This window comes from Fringilla coelebs (genome assembly GCF_963513975.1).
Source record: "Fringilla coelebs genome assembly, chromosome: 11".
Classification (NCBI taxonomy): Eukaryota; Metazoa; Chordata; class Aves; order Passeriformes; family Fringillidae; genus Fringilla; species Fringilla coelebs.
In genome coordinates this window covers 12,818,353-12,842,898 of record NC_140037.1, presented here as the reverse complement: position 1 = coordinate 12,842,898, position 24,546 = coordinate 12,818,353, and the positions used below count along the sequence as shown (strand labels likewise).

The 24,546-nt window shown below is 39.0% G+C and overlaps 1 protein-coding gene across 1 annotated transcript in view; it reads right to left on the bottom strand.

Moving 5' to 3' along the window:
- Positions 1-24,546, bottom strand: part of COL4A6 (collagen type IV alpha 6 chain) — a 108,574-nt gene that overhangs the window by 47,369 nt on the left and 36,659 nt on the right. Inside the window, exon 3 of the mRNA XM_084212883.1 lies at positions 22,686-22,769. Coding sequence (XP_084069009.1) covers positions 22,686-22,769 — 84 coding nt within the window. The remainder of the gene's footprint in view (positions 1-22,685; positions 22,770-24,546) is intronic.

Genomic DNA, 24,546 nt, shown 5'->3' with positions numbered 1-24,546 from the left:
TTTGAGATTCCCTGGTGCACTGAGGAGCAGAGCTGCTGAGTGTCACACATCCCACACAGGCACTGCCCACGGGAATCCTGGCTGCACCTGGAGAAAACGAGAGCTGCACTCTGTATGGAGGGAGGGAGGAATTCCCTGTTTTTCACACTTCTTACAGAAGTTTCCTGTGTTGCTGTCAACCATCTCATGGTATTCCAGCTAAACCAGAACAACTTATTTTGGTTTAAATGCTGCAAAATTAACAACTAAGAGAACAATCTTTATATTTAACAGCTTGGCTTTGAATTTTCATAAAAGGTGCTCAATCTTTGCTTTCTACTCTTTGTCTATCTGCAGATATTCTAGTCAGTAATGTGGCTGCTCATATCAATGACATTACTTACTGCATTTTGCAATAAATTAAGTATTGAGGTGAATCTTTGCAGAGATTACTTAATATTAACTAAAATAATACAGATTTCATATTTGGAATAAAAGATAGCTGTGGTTTTTCAACTGGTAATAATATCATAATTAAATAAAACTTTTCAATTATTGTTATTGTGTTCTCTGTTTCTGCAGAATGCAAAGTGTATCACTAGAAGATGAACAATGGAGATTTGGATCCCAAGTGTAACATTGCTATTCTAAAAGAGATTTAAATGTCTGTATCCATTTATGCTTCTAGGAGTTTCTCTCAATTTGTCCCAAATTCCTGAGAGAAAAAAATGTGTAAAATGCTGAGATAACTGAATCTAAAACCTGAACCTTTCTTCTATCTTAGCTAGCAATCCCAGTCACAGCCTAACCTATTCTGGACAACAATCTTATGACTGCTTTTTTGGCTCACTTTTATCCTACTGAATTGTCCTATTATTTTTCTAATCTAATTATTCTATGGCATTTCACTGTTACACAGAAAAGGTGTATCTGTAAATTGCCGTAAATTAAGCAATGTTCCAGAAAAACAATCTAGTCTTTTTCCCTTTGTTCTTACTGATGCACTACTATGTCCCTTCCCCTGTCTGATACTCAGTGTTTGTGCTATTACAACCAAATTAGTGCTGAGTACAATGTAATTCTGAAAGCAAGTCTGAGCCTGGCATGTGATATATGCAGCATGACTGCCTCTAAGATTACTACCATATCATGTATAACATTAATAGTCTAGTGAATAAACTAGCCTCCTTTTTGGAAATGAAAAAAAAATACAAAACAAACAAGAACAACAAAAAAGCCCCTTTATACATTTTTTAGGAAAAGTATCCACTTTAGTCACTAGACCATGTTGCACATGCTAAACATTCTGTTTACAAGGGAGAAACACAGCAAAACTTCTCATTATCCACTAAGGTCATTCAGCCCCAAAGGATGCTTCTAGTTAGAAAGGCAGGCAGGGAAAGTAGGCCATGCACAGATCTGGCCAGTACAGGGTCAGCAGCAAACAATAGATTCTCTGCAAGCAGTTTCCCCTACATTTTGCCTCCCATAGCCTTCCCAGCATGTTCCTGGCACTTCAGAAAGGTCTGAGCAGCTTTCCTTGCACAGGGTTCCGCTAAAACCAACAGTATCTGTTGGAATAGATAATATTAGTCAAGATTTAAAACTCAGATGGGAACCATCTCATGCTTATTCAAGATAGCAGATTTAGAACAAAACCTCTTCCCAGAGATCTGTTACACAGCAGAGCCAAGGGGAGCTTTGCAAACATGTAAACAATTCACTTTAAAGGAAAAAATGGAGTCTGTGAATTCTCATCCATACATTGCTTGGAAATACATAGGCCAAAGCAGGAGTGGAGAGTAGCAGAAGTCTGCATATCTACTAACATAACATCTGGCCAGATTCTAGTTATCTCTAGGGGCTTAAGCAGAGCGGGTCCAGGCAAAATTTCACTGCAAAGCCTGATAACATAAGCGCCAGTCAGTCAGCAGCTGGTTTACTGGGCAGTGCCTGAGAATAAACTGCAATTAGTAAAAATAACTTTGAACCAAAGTCTGGGAGAGAAAAAATAGAGACTTTTTCACTTGTCCTATATAAGTGTTGCAAATTGATTGAGGTAAGGACGGAAATGAACTTTTCACCTACTTGAATTCCCACTGGCTAAGGTATATAGAATAAATGATCTATTCCAATGTTGCTTGTCATCACATAAATTGTATGTTTAAGTCCTTGGACATTTACTGCGTGGCTGTATTAACACTCCAAAAAGCTTCATTCATTTGTTGGTATAAACCACACTTCCAGTCTGCTTAATCTTTGACAGACAGGTTTCATTGTCCCCAAAATCCCTCACTACACAATACAACAAAGACTTAAATGACTCTGTAGGCCTGCTCTGCTACCCACACTGCTCTGCGCTTCCTGCCCATATATCCCTGGAATTCATGACCATGCAGATTACTAAATTACACACTAGGCCAGGGATTAAGCATGGCTCTTTGTATGGGAGCATCTAAGGTCTGGAAGAAGATTTTACCTGTCATGGTCTGTGCTCACTGGGCCTTGATGGGAGACAGAAGGAAGCAGCACTGCAGAAGATCACAAACACTGGTGTGTGATAATCAGCGATCTGTGTATGATGACAGGATAGCCTGACTGGGGCTGTCCTGCACACAGGTCTCAGCAGCTTTCCACAGACAATAACCAGCCTGCTATTTCCATATCAGCTCAGCAGCTTCTTCCTCCTCAAAATAAAAGGTGAAAGTGTTCCCAGTTCTGATGGATGGCAAGCCAGAAAATGGCCTTCACTGCACCCAGCAGAACTGAAAAGCGTAAGGGTTAGTAATGTATGCTGCAATTAAGCAAACATGCCAACAAGACAAAGGGAGAGGTAGGGTAGCTCATCAGTTGTTTTAATTTAGCTGCTGATCAAAGCTGCAATTGTTTCTGATTGTTTTCAGAATGCTTTAAGGTTACATATCTAAAAGAATTAAAAATAAAACCTAGGAAAAAAGGCATGAAGTAACACCATAAATTTAAAACCCTTAAGGATATTGAATGCCTTTTATCCACTACTTTTCAACTGAAAAAACAGAAGTCTTTAGTAGGCCTTAATCTTGATATCTAGAAGAGACTGAGGAGAGTAGTCTTTACCCCAATGTAGCTTACACAGGGCTGGCAACTCTAAGCTTTGGTTAAGTCTGTTTAGTAGTTCAGAAGTTACCAGGACAGTATAATGATGGAAATCAGGAAAAGTCTGTAGAAAGAAACCACATTTTATAAAAACAAGGTATTTCCCTTTTCTTCTTTTTAAGAAATAGTAGGTATTAATTTTTTTTATTTGCTTTTCTCCCCTTCGCATACATATTCTTCTAACAGCAAATACTGACATCTCCCAGGTTTTATTTGTTATGTTGATGTAGCCATAATGTTCTGAAAGATGATATCATATTTCTCATGTATTTTGCACTCACTTGGAGCACAGTGAATGACAGGCATTATCTAAGGTTTGAAAGATACAAAGTTCACAGCATAGCTACTTCTACGGATTTGTTTCAGACAGCAAACTTTGCTAAAAAATAACAAATGGGGACCAGTACGCCACAATAAAGTGATGTTTTAGTTCAACATCATCCTATTACATCAAAGAGTAGTGTCAGTACATGCCAACATGATGACATGTCATTTCAGAGAAACCAAAACTGTCTCAGATCTGCAAATAGTCTTCCTACAGCTCATAAAAAAATGCAACCCCCCAGAAACTCTGGGATGACAAGCACTGGAAGTGGATCTGGTCTGCACAGACTCAGCAGGGCTCTTTGGAAGTTGCTGCCAGTGCTCCTTCTGCAGCCAGAACAGCCACTGTTGAGCTACACAAACTACTCTAAGCCCTTTCCCTGGAGCCATCAGCCAGGGACCAACCATCCAACTGCCATTTGAGGAAAATAAGCAAAGCATACTTTAAAAGAATAGAGAAAAAAGAATCCTCTCTTGATCACTGCTGTAAACTGGCTTTGTACTTCCCTTGTTCCTGCACTAACTCCAATTTCAGTTAAACCACAGCTAGCTGCAGCAATGCTTTTCCACAGGACATTTTTTAAAGCTTCAAACCATGCTGCATAGCATGCAACAAACTGCCCTGAGCCCACACATACATACCACCCTTCTCACACCGGGCTAAGCTCTTGATAATCCCCACAGGCATTTATAACAGCCTTTTAGCAAGCAAGAACAGCAGAACAGTGAGCTGGTTCAATGAACACACATTCACTTCTACAGAGTTTTAGATCACATGAAGACTGTGGTATCTTCTCAGTGACATCCCTACAGACATATGATGGCTGCAGGGAAGCACAGCCCTGTGTCAGAGACAGGCATCACTCCTCCACTGCCACTGCTCCTGCCAGCACAGCCAATCCTTGCCTGGCTGAAGCAGCATCAGCAGAAAGGTTTTCTTACATCTGCCACTGACTGGAAATGCCAGCTTTGCAAGTGTCTGCCAACCAAAGCCTGAGAGGATTCATGCCACTGAGGAAGGCTGAATAGTCAAGGCTAAAAATTGAAATAAAGAAATAGAAAATAAAAGCAGAATAAAGAAAAAAGAACCTGAGAAATGAAAGGAGATAATGTTAGGAAGTACAGAGAAAGCAAAACTATACTGTCCACCTTCAGTTTATGGCACAGGCTGAAGAGTACCCACGATGGAAGCCCACAAAAGTCAACAAACAGTCCTGCATGCACAGTCCTTGTTTCCATGTTTCCAGCATGAAACTAAGCAGTGAGGATATGCATCAGAGACTCTTGCTGGTTGCTTATTATGTGATTCTGGTGGCCACCTCCTTGATCTTACTGCTGCTCCAAATGGTAAATCCAAGAAACAGACCCAGGAATGCTGAGCTGCAGTTCCACAGGTGGCCATGGGAAAGGCAGGCTGCAGAGCCTGGCTTTCATTGTCCCAGCTCTCACAGAGGACGTGCCCAAGCACAGGACTTGCATCCTAAACACCAGGATTGTACCTGAGTCTCAAAAGCTGCATCATCATCTCTTTGCTTTCTAGAAACAACATTTATCCACTGACACAAGCAACACTGCAGCGTCAAAGCACTTATGGGTCAACTGGAATAACAGCTGTTTTATCCTGGAGATGTGAAATTGCTATCCAGAAACTTTGTCTTTGCTGAATAAATAAAAGAAAATAAAAAAATATTTCCCTTGTCTTTGCAATTCTAGACACAGCAGCAAGAGGGGAAGAAATCTGGGACTCCTTCAGATTGCGATTACCAGTTTCAAATTGACATTATTTATTTTGATAAACAGATTTTTTTTTTATCCCTACATCTTTCTAGTGATAAGAGCTTATAATGTATTTTTCAAAGAAATAATTGACTATTAGTACCGACTATTTTATTTTCCTCTCCACTGTGGCAATATGTGAAGTGCACATCCTTTTCCAGCAGCTTCAAAGGCTTTTTTTTAATAAGTATCTCCAAATCTAGCAACTTTCCATGAAAGCAAGACAGATCAGACTTCCCCTGTAGTTAGCAGGCCAGCACTCAGAAACACAACACTATCTTGAAGATATTTTGTACCCCTGACTGTAAGTCAATCTAAATTACGTGGTGTACATACATTCAGTCATCCAATAGGAGTTAAATTAGTGACCTATCTTTCTCTAAATTAAATAAAAGAATGCTAAAACTTGATCCACACTGTGATGATTAGAAACAGGACATTCCACAGAGTCATGTGGTGCTTTCATGGCTCCTTAACTGTTGAGAGGCTGCATGACCTGAGCACACACTCACCCAGTCAGGTATGGCCAGCTGGCTGCTGCCCCACTCCACCCCCAGCCCAGAACCAGCTCCAGGGCAGAGGCCTCCTAACTCCTCTGCTTGCTTGAATCAGATTCTACCAAAATATTCTCAGGCTCTTCTTCATTGAGTGTCTTATCCTGCAGCTTTGCCTGGGTGTGTATTGGGAATGTTTAATTTTAATTAAATTGAGGATCCATGAAAGGAATCTTTAAATGTCTATTAATCTATTATGTCTCCAGTGAGCACTAAATCCAAATGCTCCACAGTTGAACACAGATGGAAGGAAATCCAGATCTGCCCTTATGTCCAGCTGGTTTGGGATCATTCCATGGTTTTGTCCCAGCTGTGTGTTTTCCTTAAAAAAATCAGGACATTTAATGCTTAGAAGAAAAGTTATTTGGTGCAAGTCTTTTTTATTGTTTATACAAAGTACAACTGATCCTGATGTGTAACTGAGGCCCCAGGCCCTGCTGTACTGTAAATATTGAAAACAATCACCAGACCAAAGCAACTAGAGTCTTTGCACAAATGCTCTCTTTAAAAAATATGATCCAGTTGGATGGTGCCTTCCAATTCTACCGGAAATCGCCTTTTACCTCCCACATTTACAGAGCTGTTACAGGACAGATATATTTCTAATTTACAGGAATAAATTGATTCTTCTAGAGAGATGGTGAAAGAAATCTGCGTAGTATTTCTAGTAGCATGTAAGTTCAATGCAAGGGAAAAGTAATTAACTGAGAAATAAAGAAAAAGCAATTGATTGAAACAAAATCTCTTCCACAATTAATTTTTCTTGTTAGGTCTCAGCACAAAAGTTATGTGAAAATATATCAATATTTTTTCATCGATATATGAACAAAATAGTTTTTTAAACAGCACCCTCTGTGGAAAGAACATTAAAAATTAAACTAAGCAGACAATTTGTAAATATATTTTTTGTTTAGTCTGGAACACAAATTTTACACAGCACATACAACTCTTAAATCCTATCCAAACAAACTCAGGGGCAAAGTAGATTATAAGAGTACATACCTAGAAATTTAGGTTTTATTTATTTCCAAAACTTGTGCAAAATATTTGGAAAATAATTTAAACATAGGAAGCATTAGCTCAGAATCAGCAGAAAGAAAGTAAAGGGCATTATTAGTCACAGCCACATTTCATTACTTCTTCATCTTGCAAGAATGAGGCTCCTTCACTCTTGTAAGATGGTGGTTAAAATATTAGCTCCTGTAAAGCTGAAATGAGATCAAATCCTATATGTTTAGCAAAAATTAGCAAAATCTACCAGTTCTGACAAGCAGTACTTGCTATGATTTTTGGAAGCCCTCCAAAGTGTGTAACTTGTCCAGCTAGTTGTGTTTAGGAGGGAGTTTCTGATATGCAGTGACATTTAGGAGCAGGCAAAGGGCACTAGATCCTAGAAATGTGTAAATTTGTTCAGAAGACTTGTACATTCCAAGCTGCCCAAGACCCCAGGCCACTACACTCAAGAGAAAGAGTTAAAGGTCTTCTATGTTCACATCTCACGGTGAAGTGAGCAGATACTTGCTGGAGGTGAGTGCTGATCAGACAAGTTCTTGCTGATTTGTGAAATGGTTGGACAGCACCAACGTTCCCAGTGTTGGGCAAGATGAGGGAGAACACCAAAAACCACTGGTCATGGCTTAAAAGTAGTGCTCCCCACTTTTTCAAATAAAATGCACAGCCCAGGATGACTTACACATAAATAACCAGCTTTCAACTTTGTTTAGCTGTAGCTTTCATTCTACAAGTGAAGCTTTTCACTCACACTTCTGTAGTTTGAAGAACATTAAAGTTTTTAATGTTTCTTCCAGGGGATGCAACTGTTAAATACACAGGGAATCAGTGTTTCCACACCAAGAGCCTGGATTATCCTCTGCAAAATAAGTTTTGGCTGTTCTTTTCTGCTTTCTGCCTAGACAGTCAAACTGTTCTCACTTCATCTCTACTTCTGGATATCAATTACATACATGTAGTTACACCTAAATTTGGAAACTAAGGGTAGATCTACATACTCTCTTAAAAAAAGGATATTTTACATAGCCAGCATACTGGAAATACTGTGATCCAGGATCCCATTTATTTACCATTTTTTGCACAAAGTTAAAGTAGCATCACCAAAGTCAGACAAGTTACTTCTTAATCCTAGCAACTGGTTTTCACTAATGTGAAGAACAGACCTCCAGCAAAGCTAAGTCAGGAGAAACTGGTATTCCTTTGGTATTTCTGACACTGCTCTGAGAAGCGTAGAAATGCAGCAGAATAGAGTGAAATCAAGATCTGGTATTCATGAATATTTTGTTATACACAATTTTAGAAAAGTGTTTCTAGAACTGATATTTCTTGATTTAAAACTCTCCTGCATTTACTCAGTAATTCAGTGAGTTCCTAATCTTTAATTTGGAAAGTTGAAGCAAACTTTCCTTAAGACTTCACTAAATCCCAGGTGTTCTGGATCTTCCCAATACAACTATAGTATGAGATGGAAAGTAAACAGTCTAATCCATGTATAAATATTTAATAAGACACTTGAGTCTGAAGCAAAATGCAGCTAACTTAGTGTTCCCTCTTTAGAATGCAAACAGATTAGTTGCATGACACAGTGTTAGTACAAACTTCCTTTGACTATAAACATTTCCTGATGCATTTCACCAACAATGTAATGTATAGAACAGAAGAAGGGTTTACTCTGCAGAGAGCTGTGGAAAAGGTCCAACTTCACAACCTCCTCTCACCTGGTGATGCCTTTCCCTGAAGCACCTTGAGAAGTTCCCTGTGCATCATTCTCCTTTCGACTGGCAAAGAGGAATATGACCCAGTTAAAAATCAGTAGCAGACACCAACAGAAGATGCTGTTCTGCTTCATTTATCCCCACAGAGAAATCTCAGCCTGGAATCAGAATTATTTGCTAAAGACAATTCAGATGGGACCAAGAGCAGCAAAAAATTTTGATATATTAAATTGTACTATTTAATCTTTATCTTTAATTTCTGTGTTACTCTCCTTCAGAAAAGGACCACTGAAAGGTGAATGGCAATACATTTCCTCTCCCATCTCTTGTATCAATTCTATTCCTCTGCAGTAAAATCAGACATCTTTTGTGTGGCCTTGTGATGAGACAGGATCAAAAGACAGTTATTCTGGCAGAGCTTTTTTGCATCCAAGTTTTCAAAGGCCCAAACCAGTAATATATTAAAACCACACTGACCCCAGTGCTCCCTAATTAATCAAAGACTGAAGAGGGGCAGCTTCTTCACAGGAGACATTTCTATGGCTGATCTGTTGAGGGAGTGGAAAAGCAGCTACAGATCCCATGAAAACATTAAAGCCTAATAACTCTTCTGTTCACATTTTACTTCACATCTATTCTCAGACCAACATTTCCACACATAAAACAATGAGAAGTATATGAGAAATTATTTAAACTCTTTGTTGAAGTGAATCAACTTACATTCAATAATATGATCACTTGCCATTCAAAAAGCCAATTTTTCATTGTCTGTGCCTATGACTCAACTTAGATTCTAATGTGGCCAGAAACAGAAATTACAGAGTTATCAGGACCTGAAGTTGCCTTTTATACTACGAGAATTTTCATCCTCAAACAAGGTGCCAGGCTCTTCTCTGAGCTAAACTCCATCCATGTGCTCTGCATTTTGAGCAGCAAACCTGTAAGACAGATCAACACTGCAATTTGAGCATAGACTGGACTCCAAGTTGAAGCCCGTGCTTTGCTGGCACCCAGGCAGGTGCAGTGTCTGTGTAGCTGGAGGAGTTGGAAAAGTTTGAGTAGACATTAAAGGAAAATTCCACACTTGCTCCCATGCAGCTTGGAAAGGACAATTCCGCATTCCCAATCCTAACCACAGCACCCAACATCCCTGCAGTCCCACAGCACGAGCAGTGTGGGAAGAAGAGGCAGCTGGCCCTCTCCAAGAGACAGGAAATGCAAAGTGAAGGGAGCTGGGTGACCTGAGCAGGGATGTGCAGGTCACACACTCCTGCCTCGGGCAGCCTCTGACCCGTGCTCTTGCAGACATCCACACAGCCCTGGGACAAACAGCTGAGACCAGCAATACATGGAAGTGGAAACAGCCACAGGAACATGAAAATGTTTTTGCAAGGTCATTTTGCCAGGTCATCTAAGATTTTTATGGCCACAGTCTGAAGCACTGAAAGCAATCCCAATTAACACAGCTGGCTACCAAGATAATAACCACAGCTGTACTATTAACGATGTGAAAACCAGTTATCACTTTCTCTTCAGTCTCTTAACAATTATCAAATAGGGAAATTATCAAATTAGCTTTAATTACAAAATTAAAAATTACAAATTATCAAATATTTGTTTGTGCTCACGTAATTACTAGGTAAAAGCTAGTTGCAGTTTATGCTTTTCAGTATATAAGAAAAAAGTTCTTTAAAAAATCCAAAAAAAGGGCTTTAGTCTTCAAGTCACATATCTTTAATCTATTAGGTAAGCCCAAAGTAGAAGGAAGAAATGTGAAGCAAATGCTGACTTGTTAGTAAAGCATAAGCTAAAAAAAAGAATATGCATATGCCAGATGGTTCTTATCAGAGGTAAGTCAGTATTCCTAAAGATTCTTTATTTTTGTTTGTCACAGTTATCTGTTCCTATTTGCAGTTAAAACAGAGGAAATTTAATTAAGTACAGATTTATTTGACAGGGATGTTATTTTTTTAATGAAACACACTCCCACTTCAATTTCCCTTATGCCAAGAGACGTATTTCCTGAAAACGTGTAAGAAGGAAGAAAAGATGTTTCTAAAAACTCAAACATCATTAAAATGGGTACAACCAGCACCACAGTTGCTTACAAGTTGATAAGACATTTTATAAAATAACAATAAAAAGCTCATACCCCTGTTCTCATGAGTTCTCATGAGGCACTGCAAGTGACAGTCTGGAAAATGGCAGAATTGTGCTGCTTAAAGAGGAGGTCTGGAAAAGATCGCATATCTGGAGGTTCCAAAGAAGACTATTGCACAAGATGGAAGGATCATTCAATTTCCACATCCTTGAGGGACACACAGCTTGTTTTATTTCTCCATGGCAGACTATACTGTGATACTGTAAAACATGAAAAATCCCAGTGTTCCTCCCTTCCTCCTGCCCATTCCTGTTTGTCCACGTGCTGAAGAGAAAATCTTCACCTCTTTACAGAAATTGATCTCATCAAAAACTCAACATTAGGAACTTGTGTGTGTTTCTAGCAGCCAGGTCACAGAGCTGAAACCTCTCCCAGGGTAAAACCCTGCACTGGTACTGAGTGAAGCAGGATGAAGTTCTGAGATGTGACATTGATTCAGAACGGTCCCAGCTGAGTATCATTTGCAGAATAAAGTCTCACTTTTGCAGAGGAGATCCAGTTGAAAGTAATGCACTTCCCCAGCTATAACAACCCTATATGGAACACTAACACAACTTTTCTAAACAAATGTAAAGAAAAATTGATCAGGAGGTATCCCCTTGAAATTGCTTCCTTAACAAAAATTTCATATAAAATTCACATAAATGCATATTTGAACAGTCATTCTTAGAAGTCTGAAAGCAATTTGCTTTAAAGGTTAGAAAATTAAAATCCTGTCTTTCTCACAGATGTTGGGAAACCCCTCAATAACACCAATGGAAGCCAGCTTTCCTCTTCTGTCCAGACTGGAGAGCTGATAATACCGATACACAACACAACAAAAGTGTGTCAGAGCCCAAGTCCTGCTTACAGCAGATACTGATGAAATAAACCTAAAGACATCTAAATGTGGAACATCTGCCATGTGATTCTGCAAGAGACAATAATGCAGAATACAGCATCTACATCAACTCTGTGAAGAAAACCTTGACTACTTTTTTTTACCCAGTGTATTATTCACCCAAATGTTCTCAGGAGTTAATGCACATTCCAGCTGATAAAAGACAAGGGAATGATTAAACTAGATTAGTTCAGGTTTTAGTCCTGATGTTAGAAAAACAGGTTTAATTACTTCACAGCTCTGGAAAAAACCTGGAGATAACACATATGTCATTTATTGTTTCAAGAGAAAACATTACATCTCAGGAAAATTTCCTTTAAGGTCCCAGAAACACAGATCCAAGCCTGCAAGGAATCACAGGGTGTCCCATTGCTAGTTTTGTAATGCTTTTGGATTTACAACTCAAGTACAGCTGGAGTTATACAGGGAATGACCACCTGCTGCCCTGATTTTGCATGCAGACTTCACTTCTTTATTTTAAATTTGCTGTGAGACAAGCTGGGTTATATTTCCATAGCTAAGGATATTCCAAAGGTTGACATCTTCCAAAAACATTTTGTCCTTTTAGGAAGATATGCCCTAATTAAAATGAGACAAGAAAACCTCTTCTGCTATGTTCTCATTTTCTGTTTTGGAGAGAAAACGTATTGCAGTAGAAGTGATTAACTGTTTTCAGAGGTCTCCTATTAAGAAGTACAGAAAGCTACCTTTATAGAGTTTTATATCAAAATATTTTCTGTGAAGTCACTTACTTTCCTGAAAACATAGTTCAGTAAGCAACAGATTTCTTAACTAAAACTTGAAGAAACATATAACTAATGTAATTCTCAGAGAGTGAAAGCACTTTGGAGCATCAGCTTTCTCCTACTGTATGTTTGTAACTGCCCTGCACTGCAGGACTTCCCCCATCTCAGCTGGATCCTCAGCCATTAGTCATCACAATAAAGGAAATGAGACAACATCATGTAGGTATTCAGAACACACAACACTGAGTATCAAGGGAAAGGAAGCCACACAAAGACAAAACAAAACTTGCTTAGAAATTTTCTAGAAAATACTTATCACCTATATTTCTCATATAAAAACATCCTGATTTACATTCCAGCTGTTCCTGGATAATCAATGATGCCAGGGTCAGCAGTCCTCAATATAATTGGGGAGCACCACCAGCCAGTGTTCCCAGTGAGGTGGCTGGTACACCTGCATGGAGACCCCCAGGAAGGGCTGAGGTGAAGCATTCCTCACCACTCCAAACCAGAGGGAGCCAGTGTGCTGGGCAGGTCCCAAAAAGCCTCTGTCCAGGAACTCAGGCTACAGTTTCTGCACTTTTGAGAGTGGCATCAGTGTTGATCAATCCAAACCACCAGCAGTGCAGTTAGGAGTTCCAGTCATAAGTAATAAAATCACTACAAACCAAAAACCCCCAACCCACTGTACTGAACAGGATCATTCATGTATCTTGCAACTACTGGGGGACAGGATGTACAGACTCAAAACAATCCTTTAGTTCCATGACCTACATTCACTAGCACAGAGGTAAAGTCTGAAATTGCTGTATGTAGTGATTTTGCCTTCCAGAGCACAGGCTCTGCATGTGCATACTCCAGGAGCTTACAGTTCTTTTTACACCAAAATCTATTCCCTAAGTGTAGCAGTTGCAGCAAACAGCTATGGTGAGAATACCCTGGCTGATGCATTTCTCTTTTTTCCCCCCCTTCATTTAGAAATGTTTACTCTGTAGAATCTGATAGGAAATAGAGACACACAAGTAGACAGATTATGCCAGTTTGGCAATTGAGATAGAATCAAAAGAAATCTGGTGTTCAGGGGGATTTGCCACTGTTAAAATATATCCCAGCTTCAGAAGCAGGTGAACAGAGCCCAGCTCAGGTATAAAGCAGAACAAGCTCTCCTGTACTGTTCCAGGAGAGTATCAGAGAACACAAATCTGAGAGATCTGTCTAAAGAGACAGCAGCTTTATAGAACTTTGAGAAACAGAATTTAGTGCAGAATTGCACCATCCTTAGAGCTAAACACCAGGTGTTAAAAATTCTTCCTTTCCCATACACTGAGAATTCAGCACATGCTGAGTCATTTTATACAGACAGCTTTCTTTGATCATTTAAAAGAAGTATCGACAACCAGATGTTTCTTAATAGTCCTTCAAAACTTGTGCACTATTTGTACTGTATTTATTATGGATCAAACCCAGAAATTCTGTAATTATTTTAACTTTCTGCTTATTAGTTTTGGCAACACTCTAGTGTTTTTTTTTAAAGACCCACAAAGAAACCTTTCCAAAAATCACTCATTACAAACAAGGACATTTGCATCTATGCTACTTTTCAGATTACTAAATTGTTTTTATTTCCAAAACAAGTAGCTGGATGAGATACCTGATACAATTCATATTATCCTATTTTTACTAATGTTGTACCTTTCCTCCAAATTTGTCTTCTATTTTGGCAATTCCACAGAAGGTCAAAGAGTAACTCTAATATGTCACCTATCAAATCAGGACAGTCACAAAAAATGCTTATTCTATCAATGGATTTATGACTGATTTGAGAGCAACAGCTAAAATGTCTCTAATCAACAGCTTTAAAGGAGGAGACTGGCAAACACCTGAACATTCCTCCTATTTTTGCTGAATAAGTAAAGTCAAGGGAAAAGTTTTACAATTTACATTTATACCCACATTCTCAGCCAGATCACTCTGTATCCTACATGTTGTAAATTCTTCTCTTATTCCCACTATGTTCTGTTATTTGGATGTTGCTTTATTTGTTAAAAAAAAAAAAAGTGCCATCATTCCCTTTTATTCCTGTTTTTCGTTTTCTTCACCATCAAGTGTTCAGAAAGTCAGCCCTAACATTTTGCTGGACACCAGCAAACACATGTGTTATTCATGCACAAGGAGACAGCATCTCCCCATTGTCCTTGCCTATCACTGATGGACAATGTATATCTGTTCTCCTGTCTCCTGAAATCTCCCATCTCCTACCAGGAAAAGCTACGATTCACACAAAAATACTGCACATTATTTCCCAGAAAACAGGTAGCCTGAGACACCTATACATTCAGCTTTACTTCCAAGTAATTGGCACTCCAGCCTCTCCTACCACTACAAACACAGTTTTGCCTGCTTAGCCACCTTCATTGTGTGCTCTCTCTGGCTGCAGGCTCCATGACTGGCGTACTTCCTGCCTATCTGTTGCCTAATTAAGTTTGCTTTGTAGTAATCCCTGCAGTTGGCTGTTTTCCTGGCTCATGAACCAGCTAACCTGACTGTCAGCCAAATCTCCTCAAACTGGGCCTTGCTCACAGATTGGTTCTGTGATCCTTCTGTTTCCAAGGCTGACTTACTCAAGGAATCACACTGGAAATTGCTGTCACACCTTTCACTTGCTGCCAGCGGAAACTCTTTAAAAAAGACTCTTGTTTCTGCAAAGGGCACCTCTTCTCATTTTAAGAAGCTTAAGAAATAATTAGTACCAGGAATATTCTGAGCCAATCACACTTAGTTAGAAGATGAGCAAGTTTTGGAATAGGGTGAGAGGAAAGAGGCATGACAAAAATGAGGTATTTAAGAGAATTTAACCTGGACAAAAAGATATACTCTAGGTGGTGAGTACTGTATATGAGTAATATAGAATGTACTGGAAGAAAATGCCAATTGGGTAATTTCAAGGCAGGATATCAGTTACCCCTTCTTGTCTATCAAATGCTTAGAGAGGAAAGTCTTGTGCCATTTCTCAGATGTAAAAGGGTACCAAAAATCTGTCTTCAACTGAAACAGCATTGCAGGACTAATTGCACAGAATTCTACAGCTTTTGTTAGGCAAAAGCCCAACCAGGCAATTATATGTTTCAGAGACTCATGATAAAATTTGTTTTTCTTGTCCTGGGCAGGACACTAGAGAGTTTATCTTCCCGCAGAAATTCTTAGTTTTCTTTCTGACTTCAAGGTGAAGCGGCTGACAGAAAACAATTTTAAGAATATTTACAATTCTTCTCCTACAATGAATAAATGAATACACAAGAGAAATTGAAAGGTTGATGCTAGTCCTATTCTAAGGAGTTACGTGGCAGTAAAACATCACAGACTCATCAAAGGCTCCATTCTATGGCCAAGAAAGCCAACAATTTTTACAAAGAAAGAATTTGGATACATGCTTTTATTCTCCTGTTCTTAGGAAGCAGAGGGGGTCGGTACTAGGAAACTCTTGCTGAACTCTCTGTCTCGTCCATACAGAGCAAATCCTCAGCACAACTTATCACTTTTGGTCTTGGAAAAAGTGCCACAGATACTAAGTTAGAACAGAAGGTCGGTCGTGGCAAGGCTCCAAAGAGGGAGAGACAAGGCTAGTCTGGCTCTGCCTTCCCATCTGTCTACACACCTAAAATGAAATCAGTGGGAGTGATGGCGCTGCCTTCAAGGGGAACAGCACGTTCCTGCTGCAGGTTACCGGGGTAGCCATGGCAGCAGCGACAAACAAGGAATGATACAGTTCCCATTCCCAGGGCAACGTGCCTGCAACAGAGCAGAGAATCACCAAGTATCTTCAGATGAGGAGGATTTATCACAGTACAGGGCAGAGGGACCCGACTGTGCCAGCTGAGCATGGCTTCCAGGAGTCATCTCAGCTTCCATCCATATCAGTAACACCTCACCTCTGAGAAGCTCAGTTTGGGAAAACGAGAAACTTTTAGACTAAAAAACAGAAACAAAAAGGACATTCACTTGGTATAGTGAGACTACACAGCTTCTTCCTAAATTAAGACAACTCACAGTATTGGGGGATGAAACAAGGAGCTTTTTAAATGCTCTATCTGCTTCCAGAATAGTGTAAAGACTTTAAACTCCTGGGTTAAAGCTCACAGGGAGCACAATTACTTGAACAGTGACACATCTTCACTGGGTTTTTCTAAGCCATCTGGAAGTGCTCTATGGAGCACAGCTTGAAGACCTGTGTTCTGGTTGATTTCAAAGGTCCCCACTGCAATTACAAAATCTGCTGCCCTTGCAGGCAGAGTGAAAAACAGTTTCAGGTCACAGAGTTACTTCGCCCACCCTGGTGACACAGAAATGCCATGGATCCTGGTTAGTTCTGAAAGCTGTGGAAATCTTAACAAGATACATTTCCTAGAATATACTTAGCCTCCCTTAGTACACATGTCCTCTCAAACAAAACTGCAAACCGAATCAAAGAGAAGAGTTTGCTACCAGAGCCTCTGTGGTCACCCTGCTTCAACACAGTTGTTACTGAACTCTACAATAAGATGGGGGCCTGTCCCCTTGAGAAGTCTTCCCTAAGAGAAGATGCAAGACTGCACATAGGAACAGGTTTGGTCTTGATACCCTTTGCATTAGGAACCCTTTCAAATGCAATGAGTTTGGTTTTATTTCTGCTGCTTTAGTATTTGGCATGGTTTTCATTAGAGAGCTAAGCTCAGTGTATTTAGGTTCAGTCAGGACGACATGTACAATAATTGTTTAATGCTACATTTGGCAAAGTTTGTTTTATTACTTTAAAAAAAAACAAACCTTGGCAGTTGTTAAAAAAAGCAGCTGGCACGTAACTTGTTTGACTTAACTATTACCTCATTTTCTTCCAAAATATTTCCAGAACTTCTTAATGACAGCAAACAGATGGTCAACATTTTTCAATGTTATAGATAATCCTCTTCCCAAACCAAATGATGGCATTTTATATGTTTAACCAGAAGGGAATTGGAACAAGAATCAGACATTATTTACAGATTGTCCATCTTTACAAAAACAACCAGATAACAATCCCAGTATTACTTGTACCTGAATCCATGGTGAGTGCATTTAGCACTGCTCACACCTTGGCACTGTCAGTTTGAAAGAAATGGCAGCATCCCACAGTCTGTTTTGAATTTAACTGGTCAACCTGCAGGCCATGGGTATCCAAATGACAGCACTATGACCCACAGTGCTTGTCAAGCCAGGGAGTAGGAAGCCACACTGACACACAGAGAAGTCTGAACCAACAGCATTAAAGAACTTTGTCACCAGGAAATATGTTTGTGTAAAGCACTTCTGCAAAAAAAGAATCATTTTGTTGAGTCGACACTTTCAAAGAAATTGTGTTTCATCAGGAAATCTCTGACTGTTCCAAATGGAGTGATTAACCAGCCAAAGCAGAAATCAGCAAACATTATTAACAATACAATTTATAATTATTACAATCTCATAACAAAGAAAGGTCAACCAATCTTCAACTAATTATCACAAGAGAGACACTTCATACACCCAGCATTAAGTTGAGGGGATTAGTTCCAGACAAAAGTTAATCTAAGATCTCTTGCCAGTGCGACATTAGTTTATGCTAGATAACAATTAAATTAATCATCCAAAGTTCTGACCTCAGGTTACACTGTTCACTGCATGGATGCTGAGGATCTGTCTAGCTTTTCTTGCTTCTTTGAATGCCACAGTAATTCTATGAAAAACTGATTGCCCAGAGATAATTTACACTACATTTACTGTCATCATTTTAACTTCAGAACGACCATGGGGAATTGCATGTATCTCTGGACACACCAACCTTTCATTCAGATAGAAACCACATTTCTCAGCAAATCTCTTAATCTTAGTCAATTCCTCCAACTCACAGTGCTTTGCTTCACCCTCTGGTGTAGTCATGGAGTAGACAAAGAGGATTTTGTTTGAGTGGGACCAGGTCAGGGGATGGGTTCCCTGGCACACCTGATGCACTCCAGCAATCCTTTACTTTATTGGACCAATGTAAAGTGTCCACCATGTCCCCAGAACCAACTGCCTCATTCTACAGATACACCCCCTTCCAACCACACCAGTTGCTAGAAACAGTCTCTGTGGAGATATTTTTTGAGACAGAAAAGTGGTTCTAAAATGCCATTAATAGTTTTCTAATTGATCATACCATAATCTTTGAATAAGCTTTAAAGAACACATTATATATATAGATATGATTACATATTACAGGGAAAAAAATATATGTAATTATTAACACAAATTTTTCCCCATTTTCAGCATCTGTAAAAGCTGCCTGGGATACAGCCTCTCCTGAGTAGTTTGTGAAGCCTTGGAAATAATTTGAAAATTTTTTTTCCTTAATTTCTTTTTTCATGGGGGAGAATGAAAACACCCAAAAGATTAGCTCTAGCACATGTTGAGCAAAGTTTAAAACAAACTCTAATATTGTTATAAATTCCAAGATAAGTGAACAGGCATCAGGAGAAGGTATATTTGCAACAAAGACTGGTCTACTACTTTATCTTTGTGAGTGTTTGAAAGTTGATGACATTATAAAAACAAAAAAGCCAACATTATTATAAATAAATGCAAAATGAGCTGCAAAATGAAATGGTGCAGGCTGCCAACTATTTAGTGTTTCCTGATACTCTGAAAGTATGAAAAATGCCTCCTGTTCCCTGCTGACTTATCTGCAGAGCACTTCCTCGCAAGACAGCCACCAATCTAGCATGAAACTTTCAGCAGCATTATCCCTGCCCATAAACTGAGGACAAACAGTGAGCAAGCAGAATGAAAAACACTTTTTTAAACACAGTAAATTCTTCTGACAATCCCAAAAATCTTCTAGCTGTAGATCACTCACCTGCACTGAAACTGAACATATCTTTGCACTAGGATAGGGACTAGTATAAGAATTTACATTCACCTCCTCATTTACCTTTTTTTTAATATAGTTGCTTTTCTTTCACCTTTCCTCTTGTTCTTCACAATTTAATATAAAGCACTTTTTCTATCCATCAGCTGTTGTTCCTAAAGATGACTGTATGTAAGTCTTGTATGCAAAAGTGGTTTCAGACTGTCTCCTGTCCCAAAACATTGTATGTACCAGGGTTCATTTGGGTACTATCACAGCACAATTCCTTTTCAAATTGCCTTAGCTGGATAACTGGTATCTCAGCTGGCCAGAAAAATGAGATCAGGGACACAGAGATTTAGAAGATCCACACATTCACCTAGAGACTCCAGCTAGACAGGGGTAACCTCTGAAAAGCTCCCTGGCATTTTCTTTGCAGAGCATTACATTAGCTTTCATATCAAAATCAGTACAAGCTCTAACAAAGCAGTTTAGGGGAACAGAACAACCAGATCCAAAACTCCTAGGTTTAAAATGAGTTTCCTGGGCTTCACTTGCTATTACATTTACTGTTACCCTATCATACCATGTGTAGATATCTTCTTGTGCACTTCAGTAGTAAGAGCCACACACTCGGTTTAACCTTTTAACTTGACCTCCAGACAAGGTCCTGGCTGGGAACCTTCAGTGAAGACAACACTGCTCCATGAAGAACTGGACTTCTGCACAAATCACTGGATTGCTACTCACAGATATTTACAAGATAAAAACAGATAAGGAGGGGAGAATGGCTGCAATGGCCAGGAGTTTGACCACTGAATTACACAGAGAGGCTTTTCATTAACTCATCATCAGATAAAAGAACCAATTCTGAATCACTGGCTGAGATGAAGAATGCTTCCCTAACAGATTTCTCCTTGTGCAGGCTTCACAGTAAATTGGATCATATAAAGATTCAATGCACAGCCTAAAATTGCTACAAACTAACATCACAGCTTTTCAAATGTAAGGCAAACATTCAGACAACAGAAAGGAAATTTTGCTCTTTTAGATGTGCCTTACCACACTCCTAGGAGAGCTCCCTAAGGGGCTGTTAGACAAGCACTGTACCAACCTTCCTTCAGAAAAGAATCTCAATTATTCCAGAAATTGCTGACTCACTGCATGGAGATTAGTCTCCTAACAAGGTCAGTCTTACAGATAGTGAGACTATACTGGTTTGTTGAGTTTTGGGATGGGTTTTTCGGTTGGTTGGTGTTTCTTTGTGGTTTGTGGTGTTTTTTAATATATCTGCACGGTCTATAGCATATAGATACATATATGCTATAATATATACAGCAGCAGTCTATAGCAAAAACAAGAATGTGGGCACCTGTGGATTATACACATCTGCATCCCATTTGTAGAAACATCTCTTAATATTCAAGTAGTCTGAAGCAGTTTTGACATTTTTATTGCATAAATAAAAATTTTAAAGCTTGATCTGATCAAAAGTGCATTCAAGGAGGACATTTAAGGACATTGTCTATATTATTTTCATTAAGCTGTCAGCTTATTGTCATTTTTGTGCTTTTTAGCTATTTCCTTCTTTCAAAAAGAAAGCTTAGCTTTACTCTGATCTGGTTAATTGTGGAAAATTGACAGCTGAAACAGTTTTTTTAACAAAATATGGATTCAGGGCATTGACAAAGTCCTGTCTCCCTTTCTGAACTTAAAGGCTTTGCAGCAGTGGGGAAGCTAGGCAGGAAGCCAAGGAATTAGCCTCAGGCTGTACAGTGTCCTGCAAGAAACAAGCTGTGCTGCAGGATACATAATCACACCATCCCTTTCCAGTTCAGCCAGTCACCTCCATATCCTCAGGCATGGCAGACCTCCAGTAGCTGCCTGCAGATGTCCAAGAAGGTGTCAGGAGGGCTCAGCACACTTGATGGAAGTAGTGTTGTAAAAGGGAAAGATTACCACTTGTAGCAGACACTTCACTCCATGGACAGGTCTCAGCAGGATGGAATACGTGTTTGGAGGACTGAAAATGCTCAACCCATACAGGTCACATAAGAAATAAGCTAAAAGCCAAGTGAGTTCTCAGGTCAGCAATGAAAACAGCCTAAAATCTTTGTGACATCTTAACAAAAGAGATGCCAAGAGCTCAAACCGCAAGGTCAACAGCATTGTGGCCACTTCAAACACCAAGTTGGACCCCAGGAATGTAGAGAGACAGAAGAATGATGCTCATTGCTGTCCAAAGGTCAAAGTGTTTACAGGATATTGTGTTCCAGAACCAAACTAGGTCTGCCCCTCTATCTAATCACAAAAGGTATTGAGCAATTCACTTCAGCTCATATTCTAGGGTATATTGAGAACTTCCTTGTAAAGTTTTTCTGCTTATCTGTTTAGCCACTGTTTTCCCTCTGCCACATGATGAGCTGAAAGAATTTCTATATTTCCAGAGCAAACACATCACCAGTTATCAATTAAGCATTCACATTAAACTCTGTCTGCAATTAGAAAAGCCATCATTTTTAAGTAGCAACATTTTCCTAAATTCAATCCAAAAAGCAATGCCTTGCATATACACATACTGTGTCACTGAAATAGACAGGGAAAAATCAGGATTGCTAGTGTTTAAATAAGACTTAATTTCTTTTGATTTTGCTCAGAGGATGAGTTTTCAATATGATTTTGGGAAGTACAGCTGATTCATTAAACAAGACAACTTGTATTATTTCCCTTCTCTTTAAGCCTTTCGAATTCCTCAATACCTACTGTGTGCTCTTTCCTTCTTTCATCTCCAAAAGCAAAATATGTAAGATTCATTTTCATACATGTTAAAATGCTCTTGAGCTTAAGAAAAAAATATGTAGATGGCATCTGGACAAAAATTAACATTTCAATTGAAGGCAGAGTCAAGTCAATTACTGCATTCCCCTAAGACAGGAGATAAGCAACTGCATTAAGATAAGTTATAGTCTGTTCATAAAAGCAAAAGAAATTAAAGATTTTTACAGAAATCTTGCTTTAACATTTGGCTTCTTCAAATGAAGACTTTGGAGAGAGAGACTTCAGCTACACAAGCAACTTCCTCAAAGGGAATTGCTTTGATCCATTCTGAGTCATTATTCCTCCACAACCAAATACACAAATCAAAAACACTTCCACAAATAAACAGAAGCTATTAGTAAGGCCTGGACAAAATCTGTACTGGAAGCCCACACTACTTTGATTTTCCTGATTTTAATTGTTGTAATCTACTTAAAAACCATCTGATTTCTTTTGAACTAGGGCTCAGATCCCATAAAAAAATAGGATTCTATTGAAGACTCATTACAAAGTGAGCCATTTGTAAATCTTTAGAACAGCTTTTAAAATCTTGGCCAGGGACATTTGAAATGCAGCTGGTCTTCATCATTTGTCATTTCATGAGGTCATTACATTGAGAATTACACATATTAACATGGTGTTTATTTATTCATTTATTTCTAAAAAGATTGATAAGAGGCGAGGACAAGTTATATTAGTGTAAACAAACTTACCCGCGCACCCTTCTCCGGAAAACATTTGCATCCAGCACTGCAATTGCGGCCCCCACACGGCCCACTGTAGGACTTCTTTCCACCCTAAAAAGAAAGAAAAATCTTGAAAAAATCTAATTTCATAACTGTTTGTTAGCTGAAGATCTTTAATTAAAACATTTGGTCTGTCAACACTTTTCACCTACATTACCTTTGTTGTGCGAATTTGCCGGGAAGTAATTGGGCAAAGTCTACTTATATTTTAACTTTTCCGCAGTTGGGTCTTTTTCAGAATCACCAAATAAACAGAAAAAGTTGGGCTAGAAATTCTTTGAGGACAAGTGAATTTACACAAGTTGGTGCTCTTCTGCAAGGTGAAGAGTGCTTCCCAGGGCTCTCAACCCAGAAAACTAGATGACGTTTTGAGATACTCAGTCCAGTATTAGTCTAGTCATAATTGGTAACTTGTGCCTCGGCCATCCTGCAAAAACTAGGAGGAACTATCAAGATAAACTTGATTTTGGGACCCATGCATGTTTCTAAGAACAAGAAGGTGCACCCCTAAACCACAAGAACAAAAGCTACTGGATGAGAGAAAATGGCATTTTTAACTAAGAACACATGTGCAAGGAAGTGTGTAGCAAACCACCATGGATTTGGATTTAAACTCCAAATATATTACAAATTTGCTGCACTGGCATTAGTGGTTTCAAGAATAATTACAATATTTATGTCAATCAGAAGTCCCTATATCACAAGCTTAATTCCTAGTCAAAAGAGTAAATGAAAGTTAACAACATGAATTTAGTTTAGAGTTTGACCTGCTTTCACACCAAACAGATCTGAAGGATTTGGCTTCCCAAAGCCCTGCAATGCTATTACAATACTATAAGTCCTGGAAAAAAGATCCCCTTTAGCAATGTAGTTTTGTCACACACTATTAACACCCCTCTTTAAGGAAACTTTCACTGTTCAGCATGTTCAGGTACAGTCCCTAGGCTCTGAAATTCTGAAAGGAATAAACGTTTAAGCTTCTCATATGAAGGTGATCAAACTAAATGCCAAAACAAGTTCAGACTGGAGCCAAAAATTTCCTTACCCAAAGCATTCACAGGAAATATTTTTAAAGTCTTTAAAATTTCCTGACAGTGAAGAACGCGAAAAATGAATGACAATTCACGCAAGTTTCTCAACTTTTGAGCTTCTTTGAATCAGCTTTCTCAAAGAAAGTAACTAGTCTGATATCACTTGATCAGTGTTCTGCTGAAGATAAATAAAAACCTCTATACATGCTGATGTTTATACTGTTTTGCTAAATTAAACACCTTTGGACTTAGAATTACCAGATATTAACAAAAAGCCTTAAATCCAGTCTCTCATACTTCCCTATCCAGAAAGGAGTAAAATAGTAAACTGTAAAATAGTCATAACAACTTTCAAGCAATTCTAAGAGGTGTCAAGTATTAAAAATATCCTATGAAACCACTTTGCAGACATTTTGGCAGCTTTGTTCAGATGAGGCCCCATTAGATATGGGGCTTTTGGACTACTGATTAAAATCCTATGGTAGGATCTAACACAAAAATGGAACTGAAGAAAGGCACCACAAGAGAGGCACCATAATGGGAAATGCACCACAGACAATTCTGTCAGCAGCAGAAAATCAAGAATGAAGCAGAGGTTAAAAAAAACCCAAACAGCTAAGAAAACAAAAACTCCCGGCCAGCCTATAAACTACCCAAAAGCAAAGAGGAGACAAACTGTATCTAGAGGTTATAGAATAGACTGTAAGAGCATCTCCAAGCTTCTGCTCAGACAAGGAACGGTCACCATGAACTTGAATCTGCAATGTGCAACAGCGAGGGCTCAGTACAGGAAAACT